Genomic DNA, 24,392 nt, shown 5'->3' with positions numbered 1-24,392 from the left:
GGGCAGCGCGCAGCAGAGCCCGCGTTCCCGGGCACAGCTGCAGCCCCCGAGGGCAACACTGGGGCCGGTCCCCCCGGGGCCCGGCAGCTCGTCCCATCGGCCCCCCCAACAGCTAGACACCGATGTCTCCAGCCCCCCGGGAGGGCCGGATGCCACCCGGGAACGGCTTTAGACGGCGTTTACACCTGTTGCGAGGCCCTGAGATGGCTCGACGGGGAGAGGGTGGGTGAGCCCCGATCCGCGGAGCGGGGATGGCAAGTGAGGACGGGTTGTACGGGGCTGAAGTGAAGATAGGGCCATCCCTCCCCTCCCCGGCTGCCCCGTCCTCCGCGGTGCGCTCGGGGCTGCGGGGGGCAAGGCGCGGAGGGGACCCGCCGGCCCCCGTGGCCGAGGCGTGGGGGGCCGCAGCGCGGGGCCGGGGGCCTGGGCAGCCGTCGGGGCTGGGCCGGGCCGCTCCGCAGCGCCGCCTCGTGCCCGGCTCGGCTGCAGGCCGGGCTGGGAGCCGCGGCGGTTCCCCGGCCCTGCTTCCAGTGCTGCTCGTCGGGGCGGGCGCGGGTTTTTTTTTTTTTTTTTTTGGGGGGGGGAGGAGGTCGACGAGGAGATGGCAGAGCAAAGCAGTTCTTTCGCGGCTCCGTTTAAAACCCTTCCTGTCCCTCCCCCCTCATCCCTAGTTATCCCCAGTGCCCCCCCATCGACCCTTGGGAGCATTGCTGAATTTCCTGCAGGTCAAAAACCGAGCCCGCAAACCTGGCTTGAGCACAGCCGCCGAGAGGCCCCTGCAAATCGCGGCAGTCCCGGGGGCCTTTCCGGCCCACCTCAGCTCGCCGCTTGGTGCCGAGGCTGTGACGGGCCCGTCCCCGCGGGGGATAAGGTCTGGGGGCAGGAAGGACGGTGTGCCCTGCGCGCCGGGCGGGCTCGGCAGCGCCCGCGGCCCGGGGGGGGGAGGGGGGGCGCCGCGTTTGGCCGGCCAAACCCGGCCGCTTTGCCTCCCCCTGCCCCACGCAGGTCCCCGGAGGGGGGGGGGTCGGACACAGACCGTCTGGACGCGCTCGGGAGCGGTTTCTGGAGGCTGGCGAGAGCCCGAAGGGCAGGAAGGGGCGGTGGGCGCGCAGGGCGGCTCCGCGCCGGCTCCCGAAGGTGGGATGCCTCCCGGAGCCCGGGGCTCGCCGTTGCCCCTGAGGGCTCAGTCACGCAGAAAGGCTGGCTGAAGTCTGTGTCCCCCGCAAGAGCGGGACAATAGAGCCACCCTCCGGGTCACAGGTCACCTCCTCACTGATTGAGATATTTGCGCTTCCCCCCCCCCCCCCCCGGCTCCTCAAGGGCTCGGGGTGATTTCAAGAGGGCGGCTGGAGGGCGCGGATCCTGCCCCGAGGGCCCGCCCCCCCCTCGGTCTGCGCCCGATTTTCAGCGTGTTGCGCGGGGGGTGAGGGTTCCCCCGTGGCCGAGAGGGGCCTTTCCGGGCCGCTGGCCCCGCAGGAGCGGAGCCCCCGCCGGTGCGCACCGCCCAGGCGCGGCGCCGCTGCCGCCTCCCGCCGCGGGGCTCCCCCCTACGCGGGGCGGCCTCCGCCGCCGCCCCGGCTCCGCTTCGCTCGTCTTGGCCGCGTTGGGGGAGACAGGACCCATTTCTTCGCCAGCAGCCGTAACTAGTGGTTTTCCCACTCTTTTGGTTTTTTTCCGCCCGATGCGTGTTTCCCCACGCAGCTGAACGAGCAGTTTATTTAAAACTCATTTTGGAAGCGTAATTTCCCCCTCACCCACAACAAATATGCGAAATTGCTCCTGTAATTAAGCCAAGCCCGCGCCCCTTTCCTGGCCCTTCCGCGCCGCCGGCCCGGGCGGCCCCGGAGCGCGCTGCGGCCGGCCCGCAGGCGGCTCCCCGGGCTCCAGCACCGAGCCCCTTTGCACCTACGTTTTCTGCCACTTGTGTATTTCTGCCTGCCTCCGTCTGCCCTTTGATATTGCTCGCCCCCTCCCTTTGTGGAAGTTCAGACCTGTTTACTCCAGCCGCATCTCTGAAGTTCAAATGTGCATGCGAGTGCCCCTCCGCTGAGTGACAGCTACAATGGAAATGTCTCATTCGCTCCTGGTTCGCATTTAATTACGCTGCAAATGCAATATGTTTATGGCAGAAGAAAAACTACTTGTCTTTACGCTTGTTAGTGATATTCATTTGTCCATGATACACTGCATTTTAAAAGGTATTTAGGGCTTAAAAAAAAAATTCGCTCGCTAGTCAGCTCGCAGAAGGGCGAGGGGTTTTTTTGTTTGATTTTTTCCCCGTTTTTTTGCCTTTTCCTCGCACCCTTCGCGGAAGGGGCGAGGGAAACTCGCAATGCAGCCGGCTTCCCCCCCTCATCCCAGGCACCAGCGCCGAAACTTCACCTGGCCCTTGCCCTGCCCCGCTAAAAAATCCGCTGTGATGAGTGCGAACGACTCGGGGCCCTTTTTTCCTCCTGCGCTGGCCTGTGGGTGCAGGGCCCCGACCTCGCCGTCTTCCCCTTGGCCAGGCTCCCCTGGCCGGGCCGGGGGCGGCCGCGGGAGCCCTGCAAGCCGCGGCCGCCGGGCGCCGGGGGGAGCCCGCGGGGGAGCCGCCGCCGGGCAGGCGCGCCCGGGAGCCGGGCACCGGCCGGAGGCGCCTGGCCGCGGGAGGACGCGCACGGCTTCGCGGGGGCTTTGCATTTTTGTGGCTGTTAAATTCCCCAAATCATCCCGAAAAAAAAAAAAAAGAAAAAAGAACAGAAAATTAAGAGGGTGATGGAAGAGAATTACACGGATATCTGTGCTTGACGTAAAACGGGGTGTCTTTCCCCGCCTTTCCCCTCGCTTTGGGAGCGCGACGGGAGCAGGGGAGCCTGCGAGACTACTTTTCCGGTTGCTGTTGTTTGTACGTTTGCAGTTGAGATAGATAGGTTTAAAAAAAAAGGAGAGAGAGATCTGATGTTCCCCCGCCTCTGAAAAATAAAGGCAAGAATCTGGGATCGAGAAGAAATGCCGCCGAATAAAAATGCATTTTTCTGAAGTGATAAAAATAATACAATTTTTATTTCGAAAGCCCGGAGAAAAAAAAATTATCATAGGCCAAACTGACAATGCACTTAAAAAAAAAAACGCGTTTTATGCCATGCTTGATCCCCGACCTAGCATATTCCGACCAGGAAGCAATCGGATTTAAATAGTGTCTCTACGTCCATGCGGATATTGCTTCGCGCACACACCCATACAAAGTTGGCAGAGTAGAAATGGGAAACATATAAAAAAGATTTATAGGTTAATTTATGTAGCCTGATCCACAAGTACAACTGCAGCATGGCAAAGCTGCCAGTGCTGCTTTCTGCAAAGCAATCAAATATTCTCCGGACAGCCAGTGCTCGTCTAAAGCTACGACCGCTTCTTTTTCCCCTTTCTCCCAGCGCGGGATGCCTTTCCCGAAACCCTGCGGTGCCCCTGCCACCAACGAGCGAGGATTTTTCCAGGCAAAAATCTGTATTTTTGTTTCGCAGCTTCTCCCGGCCGTAAAGCCGCCGTGCCGGAGGGCTCCCTGCGAAGCGCCGGCGAGAGCCCTCGGCCGGCGCTGGCGGCGGCGCGGCCCCGGCTCCGCGCCCGCTGCGGGGCGGCTCCGCGCCGCTCCGCGGCCCGATCGGGAGGCCCCGGCGCAGGCAGAGGGCAGCCGCCTCCGGCCGCTCCGGAGCGGCAACTTCAGAGGCGCTGCCTGCCCAGCCCTCAGCTGAGGAGCTAATTGAATTATGCCTCCTTTTTTTTCTTTTTTTTTTTTTTTTGGCCGGGGGGGTGGTTGCTGCCGAGCAAACCCCCCACGTGCTGGAGGTCATTAATTACCCCTGCGGCGGCAGCGGGCAGTGTCGCCAGCTCGCCCCGCGCCGCCGGGCTCCGCGGGGGCGGCCGGGCCGCGCACGGAGCGGGGCAGCCGCGGCCCCGCTTCCTCCCGCGGGGGCGAAGTCCGGCCCGGGCCGCCGGCACCGCTGCGCCCGGCCGCCCCGACGACCCCCGCCCCGGCCCAGCTCCCTCCTCTTGTTCTTGCGCTGCACCCATGCAATAACGGCAGCGAGGGACTCACCTTGCAACTTTGGGACTGTTCTTGGCGGATGTGGCCTGGGAAATTTGAGTGGTTTGATGAGAACCGGTGTTACCTCGCGGGGAGATTTTATATCGGTGGCTTTTTTTTCCCCCCCTCTCCTCGCTAGCAAACCCTAAAATAAAGAATGCGAAGTCTTTCCTGGGGCTGATTGGGGGGACGATGTGAAAGGCCTGCAGTTATAAAGCGCTGCTTGAGGCAGGCTCTCAATGCGCCTCTGAACTTGATCAGATTTTACGTTTCCTGCAGCGAGACGGCGGCAAGCCTGTAAGACCTGCCCAATAGACAGACTTGGGGGCTCAGCAAATCTCAGGATATTACAATTACAGCCATCTTTCTTTCTGCCTTTTATTTCCACTCTTGCTCCCCATAGTTCTTTGCAAATGCTTTCCAGAACAGAAAATGAGTGGATTTATAGCGCTGTCTGCAACTGATAATTATTCCAACGCAGAACGTTGCCTTTGCAAAATAAAACTTAAAAAAAATAAATAAAAGAGCGAGAGAGACAATGGGAGGGGGAAGAGAAACGAGCGTAGGAAAAAACACAGCGAGGGAGCCCCTGTGCTGGACGCAGCCCGGCAGCGCCGGGGCAGCGCCGAGGGAGAGCAGGGAGCGGGTCCCGCGCCGCTCCGCGCCCGCCCATCCCCTGCGGAGCGGCAGGAAAGACGCGGTGGAACTCGAGCCCGCAAAGTTCGCGCGGAAGCGGCGGCGGCTCCGCGGGCGCGGGCGGCAGCGCCGGGCAGCGCGCCCCGATGCTGTCTGCCTTCGCTTTTATTCCTTTACAAAACAAAAAACAAACAAACAAAACCCACGCCGTTTTGGTTTTGTTTTGTTGTATTTTTTTTTTGTTAACAGCGCGGAGCATTTGCACCTCCGCAGCGGGACGCGGGTGGCAGGGCGGCCGGGCGCTTGTCCCACGCGGCCGGCGAGACGCGCGTGGACACGGGGGAGGGCCCGGCACGGCGGAACCGTGCACGCACACGCACGGGGGAAGGAGTGGAGGGCTCGGCAGGGTGCATGCACCGCGCACCGCGCCCGCGGCGGGGATGGAGGGAGAGGAGAAGATGCGCGCGCGCGCGCGCCCGCCCGGTCGCGCGCGGGGTCCGCGCGGCGCCTCGGCTTCCCCCGCGCGTGGGACAGCGCGCGCGCGCGCCTCTCCCCCCCCCCCCCCGCTCCCCCACTGCCCTCTTTTACCTGCGCGGCGCGGCGCGCCCAATCAGCGCGGCGGCCCCGCCGCCGCCCGCGCGGGGCGCGTGCCAATCAAGCGCGGCGCCGCCAATGGGGCGGCGGGCGGCGGGTCAGGTGACGCGGCGCCCGGCGGCTCCCCATTGGCGCGGCGCGGCCTGGGCCCGGCATCGGTTTATGTACGAGGCGCGCGCGGGCGCCCCGTCAGTGGCCCCGACGGCGCCGAGCGGGAGCGCGGGCCGCGCTGCCCCTCGCCCAGCCTGCGCCGCCCGGCCGGCCGGGGGCGGGCGCCCGTCCGTGGGGGGGTGGGGGGGCTCGGCGCTTTTTACATTTTATTTTGTTTTATTTTTTGGACGGGAGGGGGGTGCTTGCCTGCTGCCCGCTCGCAGTTTGGGGAGGGGGTGTTGAGGGGGGGGGCGGTCCGCGCCCGCCCGCCGCGGTGCTGTGTGCGCGGGGCGGAGTGGGGAGGAGGTGCGTTTTGGGGTGGTTTTCTACTTTTTCCGGGGTGGGCGGGAGGGGGGACAGGCTGCCGCCGCGCCGTCGGCCCCGCGCCCATGACGATGCTGCTGGACGGAGGGCCGCAGTTCCCGGCGCTGGGGGTGGGCGGCTTCGCGGCGCCCCGCCACCACGAGATGGCCGGCCGCGACGCCGCCGCCGCCGCCGGCATGGGGCTCGGCCCCTTCGGCGACTCCTCGCACGCTGCCGCCGCCGCCGCCTTCAAGCTCAACGCGGCCCCGCACGACCTCGCCGCCGGGCAGAGCTCGGCCTTCACCCCGCAGGCGCCGGGCTACGCCAGCGCCCTGGGCCACCACCATCACCACCACCACCACCACCACCACGCCGGGCAGGTGCCCTCCTACGGCGGCGCCGCCGCCTTCAACTCCACGCGCGACTTTCTCTTCCGCAACCGCGGCTCCGGCATCGCCGACGCTGCTTCGGGCACGGCGCAGCACGGGATTTTCGGCGGTTCCCCCGGCGGCTTGCACGGCCCCGCCGGCATCCCGGACAGCCCGGGCTACCTGCTCTTCCCGGGGCTGCACGAGCAGAGCCCCAGCCACACGTCGCCCACGGGGCACGTGGACAACGGGCAGATGCACCTGGGGCTGCGCGGGGACCTCTTCGGGCGGCCGGACCCGTACCGCGCCGTCTCCAGCCCCCGCACGGACCCTTACGCCGGGGCCCAGTTCCACAACTACAACCCCATGAACATGAACATGGGCATGAACGTGGCGGCCCACCACCACCACCACCACGGCCCCGGCGCCTTCTTTCGCTACATGCGCCAGCCCATCAAGCAAGAGCTGTCCTGCAAGTGGCTCGACGAGAGCCAGCTCAGCCGGCCCAAGAAGAGCTGCGACAGGACTTTCAGCACCATGCACGAGCTGGTGACCCATGTCACCATGGAGCACGTCGGGGGCCCCGAGCAGAACAACCACATCTGCTACTGGGACGAGTGCCCGCGGGAAGGCAAGTCCTTCAAGGCGAAATACAAACTGGTGAACCACATTCGCGTGCACACGGGGGAGAAGCCTTTCCCCTGCCCCTTCCCGGGCTGCGGGAAGATCTTTGCCCGCTCGGAGAACCTCAAGATTCACAAGCGGACCCACACAGGTAAGTCCCCGCCGGGCCGGGGCCGGGGCCGGGGCCGGCGCTGCCCGGGGAGCGCCGCCGCCCGCGGCCCCCTGCGCGCCGCTACCGTGGGACCATACAAATGCTAATGAAACCTCATTTTCGGTGACTTCCGTCCTCCCCCCCTCTTTTTTTAAAGGCGTGATTGACACCTTTCCTAATTAAATCAGCGATACTTTTGTCAAAGTATTTTTATTTGCGGCTCTATCGTTAGTTCAGCCTTCCGCGCAGGGAGTCGGGGCGGGGGGGGAGGCAGAAAACGAACGCAGTTTGGCTCTTCTGCTTCAGTGCGTCTTGTAAAACTGTCCGAGCTGCTGAATTTATCTCGGGTCTTCTTCCTGCCGGGGCCCGCCGCCGTCCCCGCCGGAGCGCGGAGCGCGGCCGGGCCTCGGCAGGCGGATCAGCAGCAACAAAGGCCGGCCCGAATTTATCCCACGCACAACAAACCCCATTGTCCCTCCTCCCCCCCCCCATCTTTATTTTTTGGGATGCGCGTGCATCCCCAAGGTCGGGCGAGCGGGCCGTAGGCCGTCCTGGGAGGAGGCAGGCAGGGACGGAGAGGGGAACGGCCCTCCTTCACCCTCTCTGAATTTCGCAGGTGAGAAACCCTTCAAGTGCGAGTTCGAGGGCTGCGACAGGCGCTTCGCCAACAGCAGCGACAGGAAGAAACACATGCACGTCCACACCTCGGACAAGCCCTACATCTGCAAGGTGTGCGACAAATCCTACACCCACCCCAGCTCACTTAGGAAACACATGAAGGTAATCACCCCCGCACCCCAGCCCTTTCCCCCCCCGAGCAGGGGCGCTCCGTTGCTGGCATGCACGGGGCCCGTTTCCCCGGGGCTGGGCAGGGTGGACCTGAGAGCAGTGGGCGCTGCAGCGCTCGGCACGGCCCGAGCGGTACCCGGTGCCTAGGCCGTGGCTGGAGCACAGCCCGGGGAAATGGCGCAGTTTCTTTTTGTGCTCTGGCCGGTGCAAGCGCTGCCCGGCTTCCCGAGGGGGGATCAGCTCAGGAGGGCTGTGCAAAAGCAGCCCGGCCTGCGGCTGCAGCTCCCTGCGGCGGGATGCTGCAGCTCCCCGCGGCGGGATGCCGCAGAGAAGCGGCCGGGGGCCGAGGCAGGCGTTTGCGCTGAGCCGCGGTGCTCAGGGCGGCCGGTGAGGCATGAGCCGCCCGCTCGCGGGGTAGGGGCTGAGCCAGTGCACCCTGGTGTCCTGCCTTCCCCGGGGAAACGTCCTAACTCGGCTCAGCAGGGCGGTGGGGGCCCGGGGCTCGCTCCCATCTCTGCCTGTTGGTTTTAGGTGCACGAATCCCAGGGGTCGGACTCTTCCCCTGCTGCCAGTTCGGGGTACGAGTCCTCAACCCCCCCTGCGGTGGGCTCTGCCGGCAGTAAGGACTCCACTAAAACACCGCCGGCCGCCCTTCAGAGTAACCCTGGCCACAACCCTGGACTGCCCCCCAATTTTAACGAGTGGTATGTGTGAAGGCAGCTGCTGCCCTGGCCAGAGACTGGACCAAATGCGTTGGGAACAAGGGAAAAAGACAAGCGAAGCCAACTGCAGCTCGCTCCCGCAGAAGTGGAGTTTCCGCACCGACGACCGCATAGGGCTACACCTAGTTAACTGCCAGGATCCGGAGGGGGGGTCTTTTATTATTATATTATAATTATTACTATTTTTTGCAAGCCCCGACGCTGGACTAGCCATGTCCTTTTCTCAGGATTGGATTTCTTTTTTTTTTTCTGTTCTGTTGTCATTTTTTTGCAATCGCCATCATTTCTTTTATTTCCCCCTCCCGCCCCAGTTCTTCTTCTTCCAGTTCCTCACTTTTTATTTTTAATTTGATTGTTTTATTTTTCCTTCTTTCGGTGGGATGTTGACATGAGGATGAAAATTCTCCTTCGCCTTAGTGGTGATTGTTTAAACTTACAGTCTTAAACCGTGCCAAAGTCCTGTTATGTCTTGAACTTTCCTCTCTAGCTCTCCTGCTGCTTCTCTCTCTCTCTCTCTCTCTCTCTCTCTCCTCTCGTCCTCTTTCTCCTTCTCTCTCTCCAAGCATTACACTTGTGAATGTATTCTCGTCTGATGGGGTCGGTCAGTATTTTTCAGGATGAGGATGTGGTGTTTATTCTACCCAGATTGTGACGTTTAGTATAACAGTTGCCTTTTTGTAATAACTTTTTTTGTAAATACATATCCATGATGCCATATTTATCGTTCGTAATTTAATTATTGATACAAAGTGCCGGGAACTGAACAATATTTATGGGGGAGAAAAAATTGTTTTCTAACAAAAAAAATACAAACAAAAAAAATTTCTGTACAGCTTTTGGTTATAACTGCTTTAGCATTAAAAGTTTATTGTTTTGGAAAGAGCCCCCGCGAGCCGTTTTTGACCTCCTCCGCCTGCCCCGTCTCGGGGGGCCGGGGGCAGCCGCGGTGCCGTCGCGGGCCCGGTTCGGCGCTGCCGCCGGGGCCGGCACGGTTGTTTTCGGGTTCGCAATGCGGGGAAAAGGCCGCTTTTCTCCTCGCTGGTGGTTTTTCTCCTCCTGGCTTTTTTGTCCCCGCCCTCCGCCTCCAAACGCCTTCCTTGCCCGCGACCTTCCCGAGCGGCCGGAGCCCGGGGCGCGCCGCCGCCGCGGGAGCGCAGCGCAGCGCCGGGCGGCCGCGGAGCCGCCTCGACGGCGGGGCCCCGACGGTGAGTAGCGGCGCCCGGCGCCCCTCGCATGCATCGCGCCGTGCGGCGGCCCCGGGCCGGCCCGGCCTGCGCCAGGCTGGTGTGCAGAGGGGGTCTGGGGGGACCCCGCGGCGCGCCGGGCTCCCTCCGGTACCGTCTCGTTTGTCTGTGTTTCTCTCTCTCTCTTTTTTTTTTTTTCCTGACTAGGATGCGGCACAATGTCCCCGTCCCTAGGAGGGAGAAGGGGGTCGAGCAGAGAAATCCCACCCGCGAAACTTCTCCAGCGCCACCCAGGAGCCTCCAGCACCCCGAGCGACGGTGGAGGACCCCTCCCGCCCCCCCGCCTCCACAAACCTCCGCGCCTGCGGAGCTCCAGCGCGGCCGCAGGCGGGCTCCCTGCCCGGCAAAGCGGGGCCGGTGCTCGCCTTCAGCGCCTGTCCGCGCCCTCCCTCAGCCCGCGGGGAGCTCACTGCAGGCTCACCCAGCGGCGGGGGCCGGGGCCCCGGCCGCCCCCCCGGGCGCGCACCGCTGCTGCCCGGGGGAGCCCCCACACGGCCCGTCTTGAACTTGACTTGGGGCGCTGCGGCTGGACGGGGCAGCCCCTGCGCCGCAGGGTTTTCTTAGCCTTCGGGCAGCCGCAGGCAGCCCGTGAAAGGTTGCACGCGATTATTTATTAACTTCCAACAAGTCTTTCCTCTTCTCCTTCCCTCCAAAATAATAATAAAAATATATATATATATAGTTAATCGGGCTTGAAAAAAAATGGGAGGAAGGTGGATCGCATCTTCTGGGTCTGCACGACTGAAAAAGGAAGGGGGTAAAAAAACCCCCACGCGTAATTAAGGCAGGTTTCCCACTCTTTGTTGCCTAGGTTGTCCCCCGTAAAAGAGTTCCCCGCGGAGCGCCCCGGGCGGACGTGCATCTCCGCTGCCCTTACGCTGTGAAGTCTTCCTCTCGCTGTGCGCAGAGCTGAGCCCGCGGGCCGCGCCGCATCCGCCTGGGGCCGTCGGGCTTTCCTCGGATGCCGCCTGGGTCGCCTCTGCCTCGCTCCGGACCGCGCCACGCTGCGAAACGTGCCGGTAGGCTCCGTTTTGTTACTGCTTGGCTGGGAAACGGGGAGGCGCGGGGGGTGCGGAGGGCGGCGCGGGCGCGCAGGGCTCGGCGGTGAGCGGCGCCGGCCGCCCGGGGAGAGCGCGGCGGAGCCGCTGCCGGCTGCCGCTCCCCGAAGCGCCGTCCCGGGGCTGGGGGCTCTGCTCTGCCGGTCGGGCCACGGCGGGCCGGGGGCCTCCGGCATCACCGGCTCCGGGAAAGCCCGTGCCCGGCGCCGGCCCCTCTGCCCCGCGGCCCCGGCGGGGCGGGAGCCGCCCAGGGAGGCCGGGCCGGGCCGGGGGATGTCAGGGGGCTGGGCACGGGGGGAGACGCGGACCCCGACGGTGCCAGGGTCCCTCGCCACCCTGCACGCTAGCTTCCCCCGCCTGCCTGCCCCGACGGTTGCTGTCTTGGGCCTGTGGGAGAGGCTCAGCCCTATGGATAGTAAGGGCTGAAAACCGACACCCCGGATAATTTGTCTTCCCCAGGGCACCCAGCTGGGCCCCCACCCCCGGGGCCTCCCCGTCCAGCCAGGGCCGGCACCAGGATGGGGACGGGAGGAGCAAGCCATCGCCTGCACCTGGCTGCGGCGGGTCCCCGCTGGGCGCAGCCTCCCTGAAATGGGGCAGGGGGAACTGGGCGGCGTGTGGTTTGGGATGGAGGGTGGGCTGGCATGGGGGCAGAAAGGGCTGGGGACTGCTTGGCTGTGAAGTGTTTGCACAGCGTGGGGTTCGGCGTGGGGACGTGGGGTGGGGGGGCCGTGTTCCCCGCCCGGCGTGCAAGGCCACGTACTGCTGCCCCGCGGCGTCGCTGCCCTGCTGGGTGCTGCTGGCCCGGAGCCCCCTGGGGTGTAGGCCAGGGCTCTCCCACCCTGCTGCAGGCTCCTCAGCTCTCATGGACAAATAAGACATTTTTTCCTCTAAAAAAAATCTGTTTCTTGCCCTTGCCCATCGCAGGGAGATGCGGAGAGACTTAGAGCAAGGAGGATCCTGCCTTTTCCCAGATTTCTGAGGCCAGTTTTGTGCATCTAGGGGAAACAGCTCGTGATTTTAAACGCCAGGGCCTGGCTGTCGGGGCGTGCGGGCAGTCGCTGTGCTCAGAGCGCGGGCGAAAGCGTTGTGGAGCCGGCCGCGGGCAGGTCGGCGCTGCCGGAGCAGGTGCCATATTAGCTCAGCTTCTAGTACGTCATTAATAATGGATCTTGCGTCTCGCCCCAGAAGCGTCCCAGGACTGTACAGAAAAGGGGCCGTATTCTGCCGTCCTCTCTCAGCCTGGCCGTCCCCTTGAAGTTGCTGTGCTTGCTTGTGTGAGCAGGATTAGATGGATTTGTCCCCACATAAACAGGACTCAGGATGATTTTCTAAAAGGGGTAATGTTGATTCATTGTGTTACAAAGCATCTAAGCAGAGGCAGGCGATGAGCGGGAGCCAGCCCTTTTCTACCATGCTTTATGAGCCATGAATATTTTGATTCCTTTGGTGTCATTGTTTTTGCATATCTGTCTCTGTGTCTAGTGTAACCCTATGAAAATAATATATTTTTTTTCAAGCCTTGTGCCTGCCATTAGCAGCCAGTGGTTGCACGCAGGGTGAAGGCAGAGTCCTGAAGGCATTTGATCAGGTTGTGTTCAAGGGTCTCAGCGCTACGGCACCAGGAATTAAGTTGCTATAATAACTCTGTCGGCTTTACAGCTCTGATTTCCAGAGCAATGAGCTGAGCGTAGTGTTGTGTGTTTGCAATTAGTTTTTTATATGATGTTCCCAAATTAAATGCATCACACTAACTAGTTCCAGCCTTTTCAGTTGAGCCTAACTTTCATGACTGTTTGATAAGCCATCCCTGTAATTTACACTGTTAGTGTGGTTGAACTGCATGGAAAATCTCTCTGCAGAGATGCACTCTTGTTTTGGAGAGGTAAAACTCTAGCGGAAATTTTATATTCTTTGCAGGAAATGATTGTATTGCCTAGTGTGCAGAAGGAAATATTTTGTGTCACACTGACTAATCTGCACATCCCCTGAAACAAGACATTTGGTTAATCTTGCTATGCTGTTTGTATAGGTTAAAATATAATCCATGCCTTGCAAGCGCCTGCTCACCTGAACGTGACTGAAGGCAGGCAAAATGCTTGCGTAGGAGCTTACGCTGCTGAGTGAGGATGCCAAAGAAAGGACCTACCGCACGCAGGGTTGATATGAGAACGTTTCAGGTGACTTTATGGACATCTGTGCGGGAAAGCTCTCTGCAGAATGGACGAAGGTAGTTGGGCTAAGGAAGGAGCAGATATATTTTAATATCAGGGTGCTAAATTTTAGTCTTAGTAACAAAGGTTGCACGCAGTTTAGTTTTTCTTTTAGCCAACGCTTTGGCAATGTTTCTCCATTTCATCCGTGCGTATGTGAAAAGAAACTTTAATAAAAAGGGTTGGGGAGAGAAAAAGGAGTTTAGCTGAATGATTTTCTTTTGGCAGCTTGTTCAATGGTGCCAGCTTTTAAATTGCCAGAGCTAGGCTGCGAACTGGTAGAAGGGGCGATACGGGAAGTTCCTTCCTCGGGGGGCGAGGGCGCGCGTGTTCGGGACCCGTTCCTCCGCGGGCTGTGCCAGGCAGCCCGCCCCGAGGCGGCCCGCCAGCGCGGGAACGGCAACGGCTCGCTCCGTCCCGCGGCCGGGGAAGCTGGCGAGGCTTCGTGGCCTGGGAGCGGCGGGGAGACGTGCAGCACGGGGCGATTCCCGGGGATTCCTCGGCCCTTGCTGAGAGCGTCCTGCGGTCCTGGGTTGGGCCCGCGGCAGTCGCAGGTGCGAGAGGGCTGGCGGGCGGTTCTGGCGGGCGCTCGGGAGAGCCCGGGCAGCCGCCGTGCCCTGCCTGCCTCCCAGCATCTCCTCGCGGTTGTGCAGGCAGGAACCGGTCTCCGTGCAGGGAAAAAGTGGAACAAGTCCAGTGAAATCAGGTGTCTGGCGTGGAGGAAAAAACCAAGCGTTTTGCGCTGTCGTCTCTGTGCCGGGGCCGTGTCCCGGCAGGTGCCGGCCCTGATGCCGCGCGCCTCCGAGGCAGCCGGCTGCTCGGAGGGGCAGGAGCCGTGCTGCGCTTTATCCGCAGGCCCGGATGCGGCCCTTTGCTGGTGGGGTCACACCAGGGTAGGAAACGGTTTGTTTTCTGTAAGCCATGGGCTCGGTGCATTTGTATGCCACAGAGAACACCAACTTTGGAAAATATAGCTGCAGCCGCAAAGTCCCGAGAGGCAGCGAATCAGCGTAGAGTATCTGCCTTAAATAAAAATATCTGCTTACTTCTCCCTCTTATTTAAATTCCTCCCCAGTTTCACTAAAGACATTATTACAGTGCTAAATCTTGCGTGTTCTTTTTTTTTTTTTAAACTATTTTTGCTTTTTTTCCTGTAGTTTACACAGCACAGTTCTTCTACCGTTCTGGGCAAGATGATGTTCTTTTTGTTCATTTTTTCCCCTTATTTTTATTTCTCATATTTTGATTTTTACCTGTTTTAGAAGAACGCAGCTGAAATTAGGTTTTTCACCACTTCACTGTATTGTAACTAAAAACGAACATTTATTTTGTTTGCATTTAGCATCCTATTAAATCCATCGACCTGAGTTTCTCAGTAACTATTGATAACCTCAAGAAAGGAGTAAAACCTGTGTTGAGATCACTGAGAGAAACTTGGCCTTAACTGTAGAGAAGTCTGAATTTGGGCTCAAGTATTATCCTCAATTAAGAAAAAAAATCTCGCTGTAGCAGACTGTATGAATAAAGTTCCCTAGGTGCACGCAGCGTTTTCAGGGATCAGACTGTGGTTGCTCATGGGGGCAAGGGCTCCTAGGACTGAGGAGGGCAGATATTCTCCGGAATACTCATTTTCCCATAATGTTTATTTTTGCTAGAAAGAAGCTGCTGCAGGAACTTACTGATACTGTCAATCACAAGTATTTAAAAATGATGTGCTAGGCACCTCCAAATCAGACTTGTTCGGTTCGATGAGATTCAGAAAGAAAAAGAAAGTGGGATCTTTTTCATTTTTTCTTTTTTTTTTTTTTCAGTGTTGTGGGATTTGTTTTTCAGACTTTATTTTGCCTTTTTTTTTTTTTTTTTGGTGACAACTGTGGGGCCAGAAAGGCATATATCTATATTTCAAAGCGTAGCCTGAGATTTCATATAATTGCCTGATTCCCGAGCTTGAATTATAGTTTAAAAAGTGAGGCTACTGATAATATTGTAAGAACTGGCAACCCTGCAGCAGTCAAATATATATTTAATTTTTAATCTTGGCTGGTAGAAGTATTTTAAAATAATGCAGTAAGTGGAATGATTTACTTTAATGTCTTTATAAGTACTCAATTTTTATTTAAAATGCGATACCAATGTGACGTTGCAATCTACTCCTTTTTTTTCTTGTTTCCTTTTTGTTCTTTGCTGATTCGGAAGGAGAAGGCAGGCAAAGGACCAAAGGAGCTGAAACTGCACCTTGAAGATACTCCCTGTACCTCTGGGAGGACTGTTGGGCCGTGCTTAAAATAAAAATGCTCTTTTGGTGCTCATTTTATGTTGTCGAGGACTTGGTGTCAGAGGAGTTCCCCGACCCTTTCAGAAATCTCAGGTTGGAGATGCTTAACTCCCCCCCCCACAAATTATGAGTTTCTTTTTGAAAATTACAAGCCTACAAGGGGCATTTTAAGAATTATGTTCTTGGTAGGGCACCTATCGGGATGCATGGAAACGTCTGAGTGATTTTAGCGGGACCTGTATGGGGTCCCTCGCTGTACAGAGAAGTTCTGTAAGCCTTGGCTTGCTTTCGTAGTCTCTTTACGGGTTTAATATACCGCGAAGTACCATTTAAGCTGTATCACTGATGTATGGCATCAGAGCACAGAGCAAAACACAGTGCGCTCATATCTGTTTTTGTTAAGTGTGATAGTCCCAATTTCAGGCTGTGGCCCCTGGATCAGCTTTTTAGAAATTTGTAACAAAAACTGGAGCAAGCGCGGTATTAAAGCAAATTTCTTTGTTATCATCTACTTTTTGTCCAAGTTAGAAAAAGAAGCATTCTAGAGAGCACAGTAGTTTACGTCAGCATTGCAGCTTTATCACACTTACATTTCTCGATTTCATTGTGTTACTGTAGGTTAAGAAACAGTTTCCTTCCAGATTGACAATAAATTGCTGTGAAAGAATTAAACCAGCATAAATGCCTCCTACAAAGTTTAAAATCACATATGCATCAGTGAAACGTTAATGTTGTGAAAACATGCTTTCCTTTTTCTGTGATTTTCTGTTCTTAAACTTGGGCAGTCCTTTACATAAAAGGTGGTCGTCAGTGCCGCAGCGCGAGTAAATCGCGCCCGGCAGAGGAGCTGATGCAAGGAGGGGGCATAGGAGAAATACTGCGTTTCATAAACACAATCACTACAGCATTAGGAGAGCAAACATGTGGTTTTATGATCATAGTTATAAATATTTAAACATGCAAAATGAAAATGTTACTAAATGTCTGCTTTTCATTATCTTTCAATGAACATTTTCATTCTTGGAAGCATTACTAGCTGTCTGCAGAAAATGATCACCACCCCCCCTCCCCAGAATGAATGGTGTGTAAAACGAAAACGTGTTAAAATGCACAGTTGTTTGTAATATCTTCCACTAAAGTGGAAGACATTCTACCAAATTTGGTATTCTACTGAATCGCAAAGTATTCTTGCCGTACAAACAAGGAACCATCCCGCTCCTGTGAAAAATCCAGGGACGGCTGTGAAAGCGGGCGACGTCACTCAGCGTGCTTGGGGTCCTGTCCTGCGATCCTTTCCCCAGCAAAACGCCTCCAGAAGTCAACGAAAGATGCTGCTCCTGATTTTACTATTACTAACGTGTTATTTTGACGTGTCAACAAGTGGCGGAGCGCTGCGCGTGCCCCTGCGGAGGCTGGAATAGGAACTGGAGGGAGGGGAGCTGGGTCCTCGGAAGGGCTCTCGCCGGGGCTCTGGGGCTGCGGCTTTAAGCAGGCCCCGCGCGGGCGACGGCAGACGGGGCTGGTGCAGTTCAGCTTGCGTGAGCGGAGTCCTGTGAGAAAGCCGAGGCCACGCTGTGCGCCGCTGGTAATGGCAAGGCAGGTGTGTGATCCCTGGGACGCCGCGTAGCAAGCCGTCCCTCTTGGCTTCGCTTCCTCCCATCAGTGAATGCCCATAATGCGCTGGCTGTGCTGCTTATGTCACGAAAGAAGATGCCAAATGTTGTTGCTGTTGTTTTTTTTTTTTTTTAAGTGCACCGGGAAAGTCATTTGAGATCAGTCACATATTTAATCTCGACTCTGCCGTGAGTTTCGGAGGCGCTCAGCAGCGGCGCGGCGTACCCCTGCGCTGGCACATAGGCACGCACGCGCGTGCTGTTTGCTCTTTCTCCCGCGGTTGCTCCCACCGCTAAGTCTGCGCTTGCTGTAGCCAGGATGGAAATCTTTAAGACAAAGGGCTTGAATGGGTAGTTTTTATTGCTGTGATAGAGTAGAAGGCCCCAAGCTGCGGGCTGAGGCGTGCATGAATGCTGCCCCCCTTGGCTTGGTGCTATCTCCTGCTAGCACCATAGCAGTGCCAGAGACCGTATAAGGGTCGGGGCCCCAAGCCTGCTGTTTCCCCATTTCGATTCTTGCTCCTGTGCCTGCAGCAAATCCCAAAGAAACGCTGGCTGAGAGGTAAACTTGGAGAGGAGTGTGGAAGGGCAGGCTGCTGGGTAGAGCAGGGGACCGCTGCCGGGCTGGAGGGAGCACAAAAAGCGAGGAGCGGGTAAAGGAGGAGACACAAAAGAAACATGGCTTGGAGGAGGAGGAAGAGGGGGAGTAAAAGGCAGCCAGACTGGTACAGCAGAGGAGCGGTGCAAATACGTACAGCTTAGCTTTTTGCGCTTGCAGCCTCTTCAGGCAGGTAGAAGCGTGAGGAGTTTTTGGAGAAGCGCGTCAGGATTTGCCCTGTGCAAAGCGGTCTGCAGTGCCGGCGGGGGGTACGTCCCGCGCTACGCAGGTTTTGGCTCCCTTGATGGAGCTGTCAGGGGCTGCAGGGGCCAGGAGAGCTCGGCGGCCGCGCGCAGCGCGCAGGCAGCGCAGGTGCGGTTCCCAGGCCGGGCGCGGGGACGTGGCGGGTTACGGGGCTGTTTGGCAATCCAGCACTCCTTGGTACGCGCCGCAGACGGCTCTCGCTCGGCCGCCCCGAGCTCAGCCAGCAGCCAGGGTCCGGCATTGGCGAAGGGGCTGCCGCTCGCTTCTCTGAAGCAAGCTCTGTGGTGCTGCTCTCTGCCTGCTTACGTCAATGCAGACCTTTCCGCGGACTGCAATCTGGGTTGGATCAAGCCTTGCATGATTGTGGCCCTTGTGCATTGCAAAACTGCGTTAATCTATATCTGGATCCCGATGGGGCACTCAGGATGAGCTGAGCTCAAGCAGTCCTTGGCAGGAGGGACGGACTGGAGTTGGCAAGGGGTTTTGTCCCGTTATTGGTTACTCGGAGGAAGGAATGTATGCACCAGTTTAGTATATGACAACTTGAGGTCTGTCATCTTTAGCATATTAGAAAAGCCTAATTTTTAACAAGTCCCAGAGTATTTACTAAGCATTGTGCTGCAGCTGGATTCAGATCGCACGCTGGTCGTGGGCAGAAGCGTGGGGCCTTCTCTCCATCTCGTTACGCACCCAGCAGCTTCTCCTGCTCTTGTCTCGGCCCCCGTCGGCATTCGCATGAGCCTCGGGGGGCTGCTCTGCCTCTCTTGGCCGGGATTGGAAATCTCGGGGTGGAAAAATGCATGTGGATGAGGCAGTGTCTGTGCAGCCCGTAGAGCAACCCGTGCTCAAAGCTCTTCCTGGCCAGCTACATCTGCTTGTACCTTCTCAAGTTTAGCCAGGGGGTTATTCACCAAGCTTAGAAGAGACTTGCCTCTCTAAAATAAGATCTTCAAAATATGCCCCAAAGATTCTGAGACAGATTTTACCTTCTCTCTGTCAATTGCTAATTCCTGTAGCGAAAATACAGTTTGATACTTTGGTTGAAAATTGTCTTGGGTAAATTCACCCTGCCTCCTTTCTCTCTCTGGCTTTCTAAATTGTGTGAAAATTCAACCTGGTAAAGACTTTTCAGCAAGGTTATTTAGGTTTGCTGCATCAAGACCAAGGTATTCAATGCAGATACCTGTCCCCCTCCAGAAATGTTTAGGAAGGATAGAGGAAATGTGTTTGATTTTGTTTTGTTTTTCTGTTTTGGAGGGGGAGGGGAAGAGTTTTGAAAATAGCATTCTCTGTTTTTACCAAGCATTATTTTTATTTTTATCAATCAACAAAACACCTGAGCACTTAGCAAACTGTTATCTTTAGCAACATCCCCATAAGGAGAAATGCAAAATAATGAGCACAAGGAATAGATGTCAGCTTTAGACAGAAGACTATGTTTCTGGGTAATCTAATACCATTTTAATATCTTGCTTTTAATTCAGCTCAGAGAATGCTTTGATGGACAAGGCACTGATGCTCACGAGTCTGAGTTCAGCAGTGAGTGGTATGTCAGAAATTATTTTTCACAGCCAAGCGTAGCTGGAGCGTCAACTCCTATTAAGGATGTTATGACCTCTGAGGTTGAGTGCTAGCACACTATATTTTGTAGTTTTTGGTTTGCTTCTGTGGCAGCAAAAACAGAAGGTCTTTGGTTAACTTCTGACCATTGACATATTAAATGAAGATGCGCATTTGAGCAACATCAGTGATTTCAATTGACTCATCAATTGCATTGCAGAGCAGTCCTCATGTTTCACTGTGGTAACAAGCTGATCTGCCACATCTGATGCCAGTAATTCAGTCCTTCAAACAAATGACATGTTTGATAAAGGAGTCTTTTTAAATTCATTATGCACTTTGGCTTTTGTCTTTCCTTTTAATACAGCATCTGTTGCAGCTGGGATACATTCCTTGATCGTTTCTGAGTCTGCAATTATTTTTATGCCTGCCCAGTGTCCCAGAGATGTGAAATGAAGCTGCCATGCTATGCTGCTGAGCGCTGAAACTCTACACAGACATTCAATTTAATCTCTTGGAACAGACTGCATTAAAGTAGTTTCATCAGTGCACACTCGTGATAAAAAGGCAACGTGAAGAAAGACCGTGAACTGAAAGGCCCTGCTTTTTTCTGGGAAGACAATAGGATATCTATGCCTCCATTTGTTTCATGGATTCCTTGCAAAGCCATTTACATTCAGCAGAAGGCTCTGGACGTCTAAACTTTATCCTGGGCATTTTTTCAGTGCTGGAAAGGGACAGTGTTTAGTGTCCCAGGGGGGAGTTTTATATAAAAACGCTATGTGCAATGTTAATGAATTGGGATGGGGTCACACATTTTTCAGTATAGAGTCAGTACAGAAACAAATATGGGATTCGAGGAGACACGATGTGCACGGACCCACTGGTCTGTGGCCCTGGGGGATCCTGCACTGCTGTAACCTTTGAAGACAGACAAAATGATCTTAGGGACTTTAGACCGAAGTGTGTCTCTCTCATACATGTGCCTCTGCCCCCGGCTCCCGCATGGCTCTGCCTGGACTCTGTGAATAGCTGGGGCTGGAAGAAATGACAAACTTCTTGGGTGCCACAAGAGATTGCATCAGTATTACTGATCCCCACTCAGCTCTTTACTCAAAGTGCATCAAGCAGCTATATGGGTCAGACTGCTAAGTTTGTAGACACGGAGTGTCAGGAAGCCTTCTTGTCAGCTTCGTACCGTTTAGTATATTTGTCCTCAAGTTCAAAGCAATCCTGGCCTCAGACTTGTGATATTTTCTGCCCTTTCCCCTCTCTGTTGACTCAGACCTCTTCCCTTTGAGGTCAACATCAAAATAAAGATGTATGTTTTCTCCGCCTGACCATGGCTCTGACTCTTTAGATCAGCAATCCTATAGTCCATATGTCTTCCCATCTGTCAACTGGCATTTGAAGCCAGCTTGCTCCTCTGTTCTTTCAGACAAGTGTGAGAATCAGGAGGTTCTTTAATGACGGTTTCAGGCCTTAAAGCGTTTGCTAAGATACTACCTATTAAGATCCCTTGATGGCACCTTGAATAGAGATCAAAAGCAACTGAGTCCACTCCACAAATTTAGTTCCGTCAGTCAGTTTAGGGCATTGAGAGAGGGGTGGGGAGGGCTCGCGAGGGCACCGCGCTCCTCTAGTTAGGAGATGGGCCTGGGAAGTCCGAGTCCTGGCTGCGGGGAGTGACGTGGCTCTGGTCTGTGTCCCGCAGCAAATGAGCGCGGCTAAATCCCTCCAGTGGTGGCCATACTCCAACTGCTAAAGACCCCGCATGTTAAAAAGAGATCTGCACAAAATGAGTTGCTTAATTTGTGGCTTGCGCCGTGCTACGGCGACAGCGGATTGGATCTGCTCTGTGCCTGGCCCAAACGAGCGCTTCGTGGTGCAGCCCGAGGACACGCTGCTCGGTTAATACCTGCGTCTGTTTGCTCCTTTGGCTGCGAGGAGATTACCCAGTATCTTTTTGCAATCCAGGATTGTAAACAAAAATCTTCAGTGTCCAAAAAGCTCTTGTTGTTAATAATTATTACCGGACAATAATTTGTCTCTGGTACTTTTGAGAGCTGCTAATAATGGAAATCTGTGTCCTGCATCACCACTGGGACTGCATTAAAGTCAGTGTGGAGAGATGCCGCCTTCACTGCGTTATCTCTGCAGCAAAACAGCCGCTCTTTTTCAGGGTATAATTTGTGTTTCAAGCATTTCTGTTTTAAATGCTGGTTAGAAGATGCTGCAAAGTCTGTGGAATACTTGGAGAAATGGTTGCTCCGGTGGTGCATTTCCAGCTGTTGTAAAAGAGAGAGTAGGAAGTCATGGTCACAAATTCAAGCCCTGAGCCTGAAAATCCAGGCCCGCTGGGTATGTGTGCGTTGAGAGCTGGCTCCGGTACCTGGAAGTCCCGTGTGCCCACCCTGAGGAGGCCGGGGGTAGGGGGGAGCATCCCTCTGTGAGCCTCCCCAGCCCATGCTAACAAATGTTGCTGGTCGTTTATGGTGCCTGGATGTCTGAGGAGAGCTCAAAAGCCCCAGGGTGCAGCTGAGTGCCAGGGCAGGGTGTCACAGTACTGACTGTGTAGTAAAACTTGACTCACTGGAGTCAAGGACACCATATGGCCTTAGGTACGTGTTGAAACCTGTTAAAAGCGTGAGCATGAACCTGAAGTGCAGCTGCAGACTATCTCTCTTTGGCCTTGGTGCTCACAGACTCCAGTCATAATGTCTCTTCTGCTCCCTGAGAAAAAACAGCCTCTTTGCCTACTTGCTCTAGAGTGCCATTACTTTTAACTCAAGTGGTTAGTCAAAATTTGGGGCATGCCGGTTGCTTGCTGCCAAGAGGAACAACAGAAATGACCCTGACACAATGCTACATCTTCACTTGAAAGCTCCTGGACCCTGCAATAAGCCCAATGTCAAATCAGGCTTATTTAAGATGAGTCTGGCTTTCTGCTCTTCTTCTAGGTCTGTGCTCCTGGTGACCCCACCATTTGTCTTTTAAACCCTCCCACCTAGTCTTTTCTGTCCCTCTTTTATACAATACTCAGCCAAGTTTGTCTCCATCATACACATTTTTTAATGCAAGTCCTTATCTGCCTTTTTAGGGGGTAGTGGTGATGGTGATGTATACTTGTCAGTGAAGCAAAAGCCACTATTGAGTTGAACAAAATAGGAAGAATGCTGTATAAAAGCCTTCAGAGAGCTGTGAAATCTTCATCCTCTCTTCCTTGTTCTCCTGGGAACATTTGCACAAAGAGTATTTTTAATGTGAAGCAAAAAGGATTCTGATGAATACTCATTAACATTTTTGTTTCTGCAAAGATATATACATGATTCTCACAAGGTTGCACTAGACATGTATTCAGTAAAGCCCTTAGATGTATGCTTACTTTTATGTATACGCTTAAATTTTCCTGATGGCTCCTGCTTTGCTGAATAGCGATATTAACCAAGACACAAACAGGTATTTGATGGAGCCTATTTGTCCTATCCAGGTACGATGCAGCGTGCTGTGATACACGTCTTCAACCTTACTGCATAATAGTGAATTGTGAACAGTGAACGCTGCCATATTGTTGCACCAATAGATTGGTTGAAATAATACACACCCACAAACCATTTGTATCATAGTTGTGAATAACAAACTGTAACAGCAAGATTTGACCAAAGAGAGTCTGCAAAGAGAAGCAGCATCAGAGCCGTCGAATACATTGTGTAGCTTGTCTTCATCATAACCATTTTTAGCGCGAGCCCATCTGGGAATCATCAGACACAAGTATTACTTCTCCCTTGCCATGTTAGGAGCTGCAGTCTCATAATGCAGACCTGAACTGAATTGAAGTCTTTGTAGACACTGGCTATATCCACAAGGCAGGTGCTGGCAGCCCCAGCTCCTGCCACCTGTTCTGAGCTGGCTAAACCCAGGCCAGCCTTAGTCAGGAAGAGCCATGTTACCATGGTCCTGAGTTTCAGCTAGCAGCATTGTCTGAGGGGCAGGAGAATGTGGGTCTTTCTGTGCCTGTTCATGTAGACATATGCTTGATATGCTCATCCATTGCTCTGAGCGCCCCATGAAGAGCAGAGTGCTGGACTTGTTTAGCTCTCCGGTTAGATAGTGCCCAAGCAGTAAGAAGGGTCCCTGGATTGACTTAGGATCAAAGATCTCCCAAGTGTGCAAAAGACCCTTTTGTTGGTTGTGGGGGATTAGGCAGTTGAGGTAACCAGGCATGATAGAAAGGGTTCCAGATTTTGCTGGAGTTCTCAAATCTCATCACAGGGGGAAGCATACACTCATTTTTCATGGAGCGTCCATTTTTCCAATGATTGTAATCCATGTGAAACCTTGAGTTCTTTTTAGCAGCTTTTTGGATGGAATAATGCAGTCTAGCAGCTAGAAACAAGAAGAAGGATGCATGGACCTAGCCACTTCTCTTGGCGCTACGCAGAAATGTTCTGAAGATGACTGTGTTTTGTATGGCTGAGTGTCATTTTGATACATGTGAAGCATATTGAAGCCATGACACAATGTCACCAGTGAATTGGAGGTTATGTCACTGTGCAGTGGCTGATTTGCTAAGATCATGAATTTACTACTGTTCAATACTACTAGACTCTCTGGGTTAGATCCAGTGTGTCGGAAGCCCAGCTGTCTCTCCTGGGAAGGTTCTGATCCTTAATTGCAGGAATTCTTGTGTTTTATACATAAAGAGAGTTGAGAAGCAGGGGCCTGACTCAAGGACATCCATGACTACTATGCCCAGGTGCTACAACCAAAGAAGCTCATCATGATAGTGACTGGGCACTGGTTCTGCACCCTAGAAGATGGAGGGCAGCAGAGTCAGGCTCCCAGTACCTGGACACAAATATTAATTCAAGCAGGCCTCTTGTCCCTTGAGGGCATGATGAGCACATTCTGAATATGACAACTACTTAGGATTTGTCATAGAATCAGTCACCCAAGAAGACTGATGACTTCCTTGGACAAAACGGGCCAAACACATCCTGGTTTAACTTCAGGAGAGCCAGAGGAGTTACACCGCTGTTTTACAACACCATTCATTTTGGACATTCTGCAACAACAGGTTATTTGGTATGTATAATTGGGGGTATTTTTTTTTCTAGCTGATGGAGAGAGAGCTGTGTAATTAATGGACTGGGTAATTTGTTCTAACAAT

General features: G+C 55.1%; 1 protein-coding gene across 1 annotated transcript; it reads left to right on the top strand.

Moving 5' to 3' along the window:
* The first annotated feature begins 5,788 nt into the window (after positions 1-5,788).
* On the top strand, positions 5,789-9,279 carry ZIC3 (Zic family member 3). The gene is made up of 3 exons (XM_068956814.1): positions 5,789-6,886; positions 7,503-7,666; positions 8,207-9,279. Exons 1-3 carry the CDS (start codon positions 5,830-5,832, stop codon positions 8,387-8,389), a joined length of 1,404 nt encoding a protein of 467 aa, XP_068812915.1. The 5' UTR covers positions 5,789-5,829; the 3' UTR covers positions 8,390-9,279.
* Positions 9,280-24,392: the final 15,113 nt, after the last annotated feature.

This window comes from Struthio camelus, chromosome 11 (genome assembly GCF_040807025.1).
Source record: "Struthio camelus isolate bStrCam1 chromosome 11, bStrCam1.hap1, whole genome shotgun sequence".
Classification (NCBI taxonomy): Eukaryota; Metazoa; Chordata; class Aves; order Struthioniformes; family Struthionidae; genus Struthio; species Struthio camelus.
The sequence above is the reverse complement of the archived record's forward strand: the minus strand, read 5'-3'. Positions and strand labels throughout refer to the sequence as shown.

Excerpts from the sequence above, each read along its gene's own strand:
- ZIC3 (XM_068956814.1), top strand. The coding sequence starts at position 5,830 with ATGACGATGCTGCTGGACGGAGGGCCGCAGTTCCCGGCGCTGGGGGTG. Across the intron at positions 6,887-7,502 it reads TCACAAGCGGACCCACACAG|GTGAGAAACCCTTCAAGTGC; the intron begins GTAAGTCCCCGC and ends TGAATTTCGCAG. Across the intron at positions 7,667-8,206 it reads CACTTAGGAAACACATGAAG|GTGCACGAATCCCAGGGGTC; the intron begins GTAATCACCCCC and ends TGTTGGTTTTAG.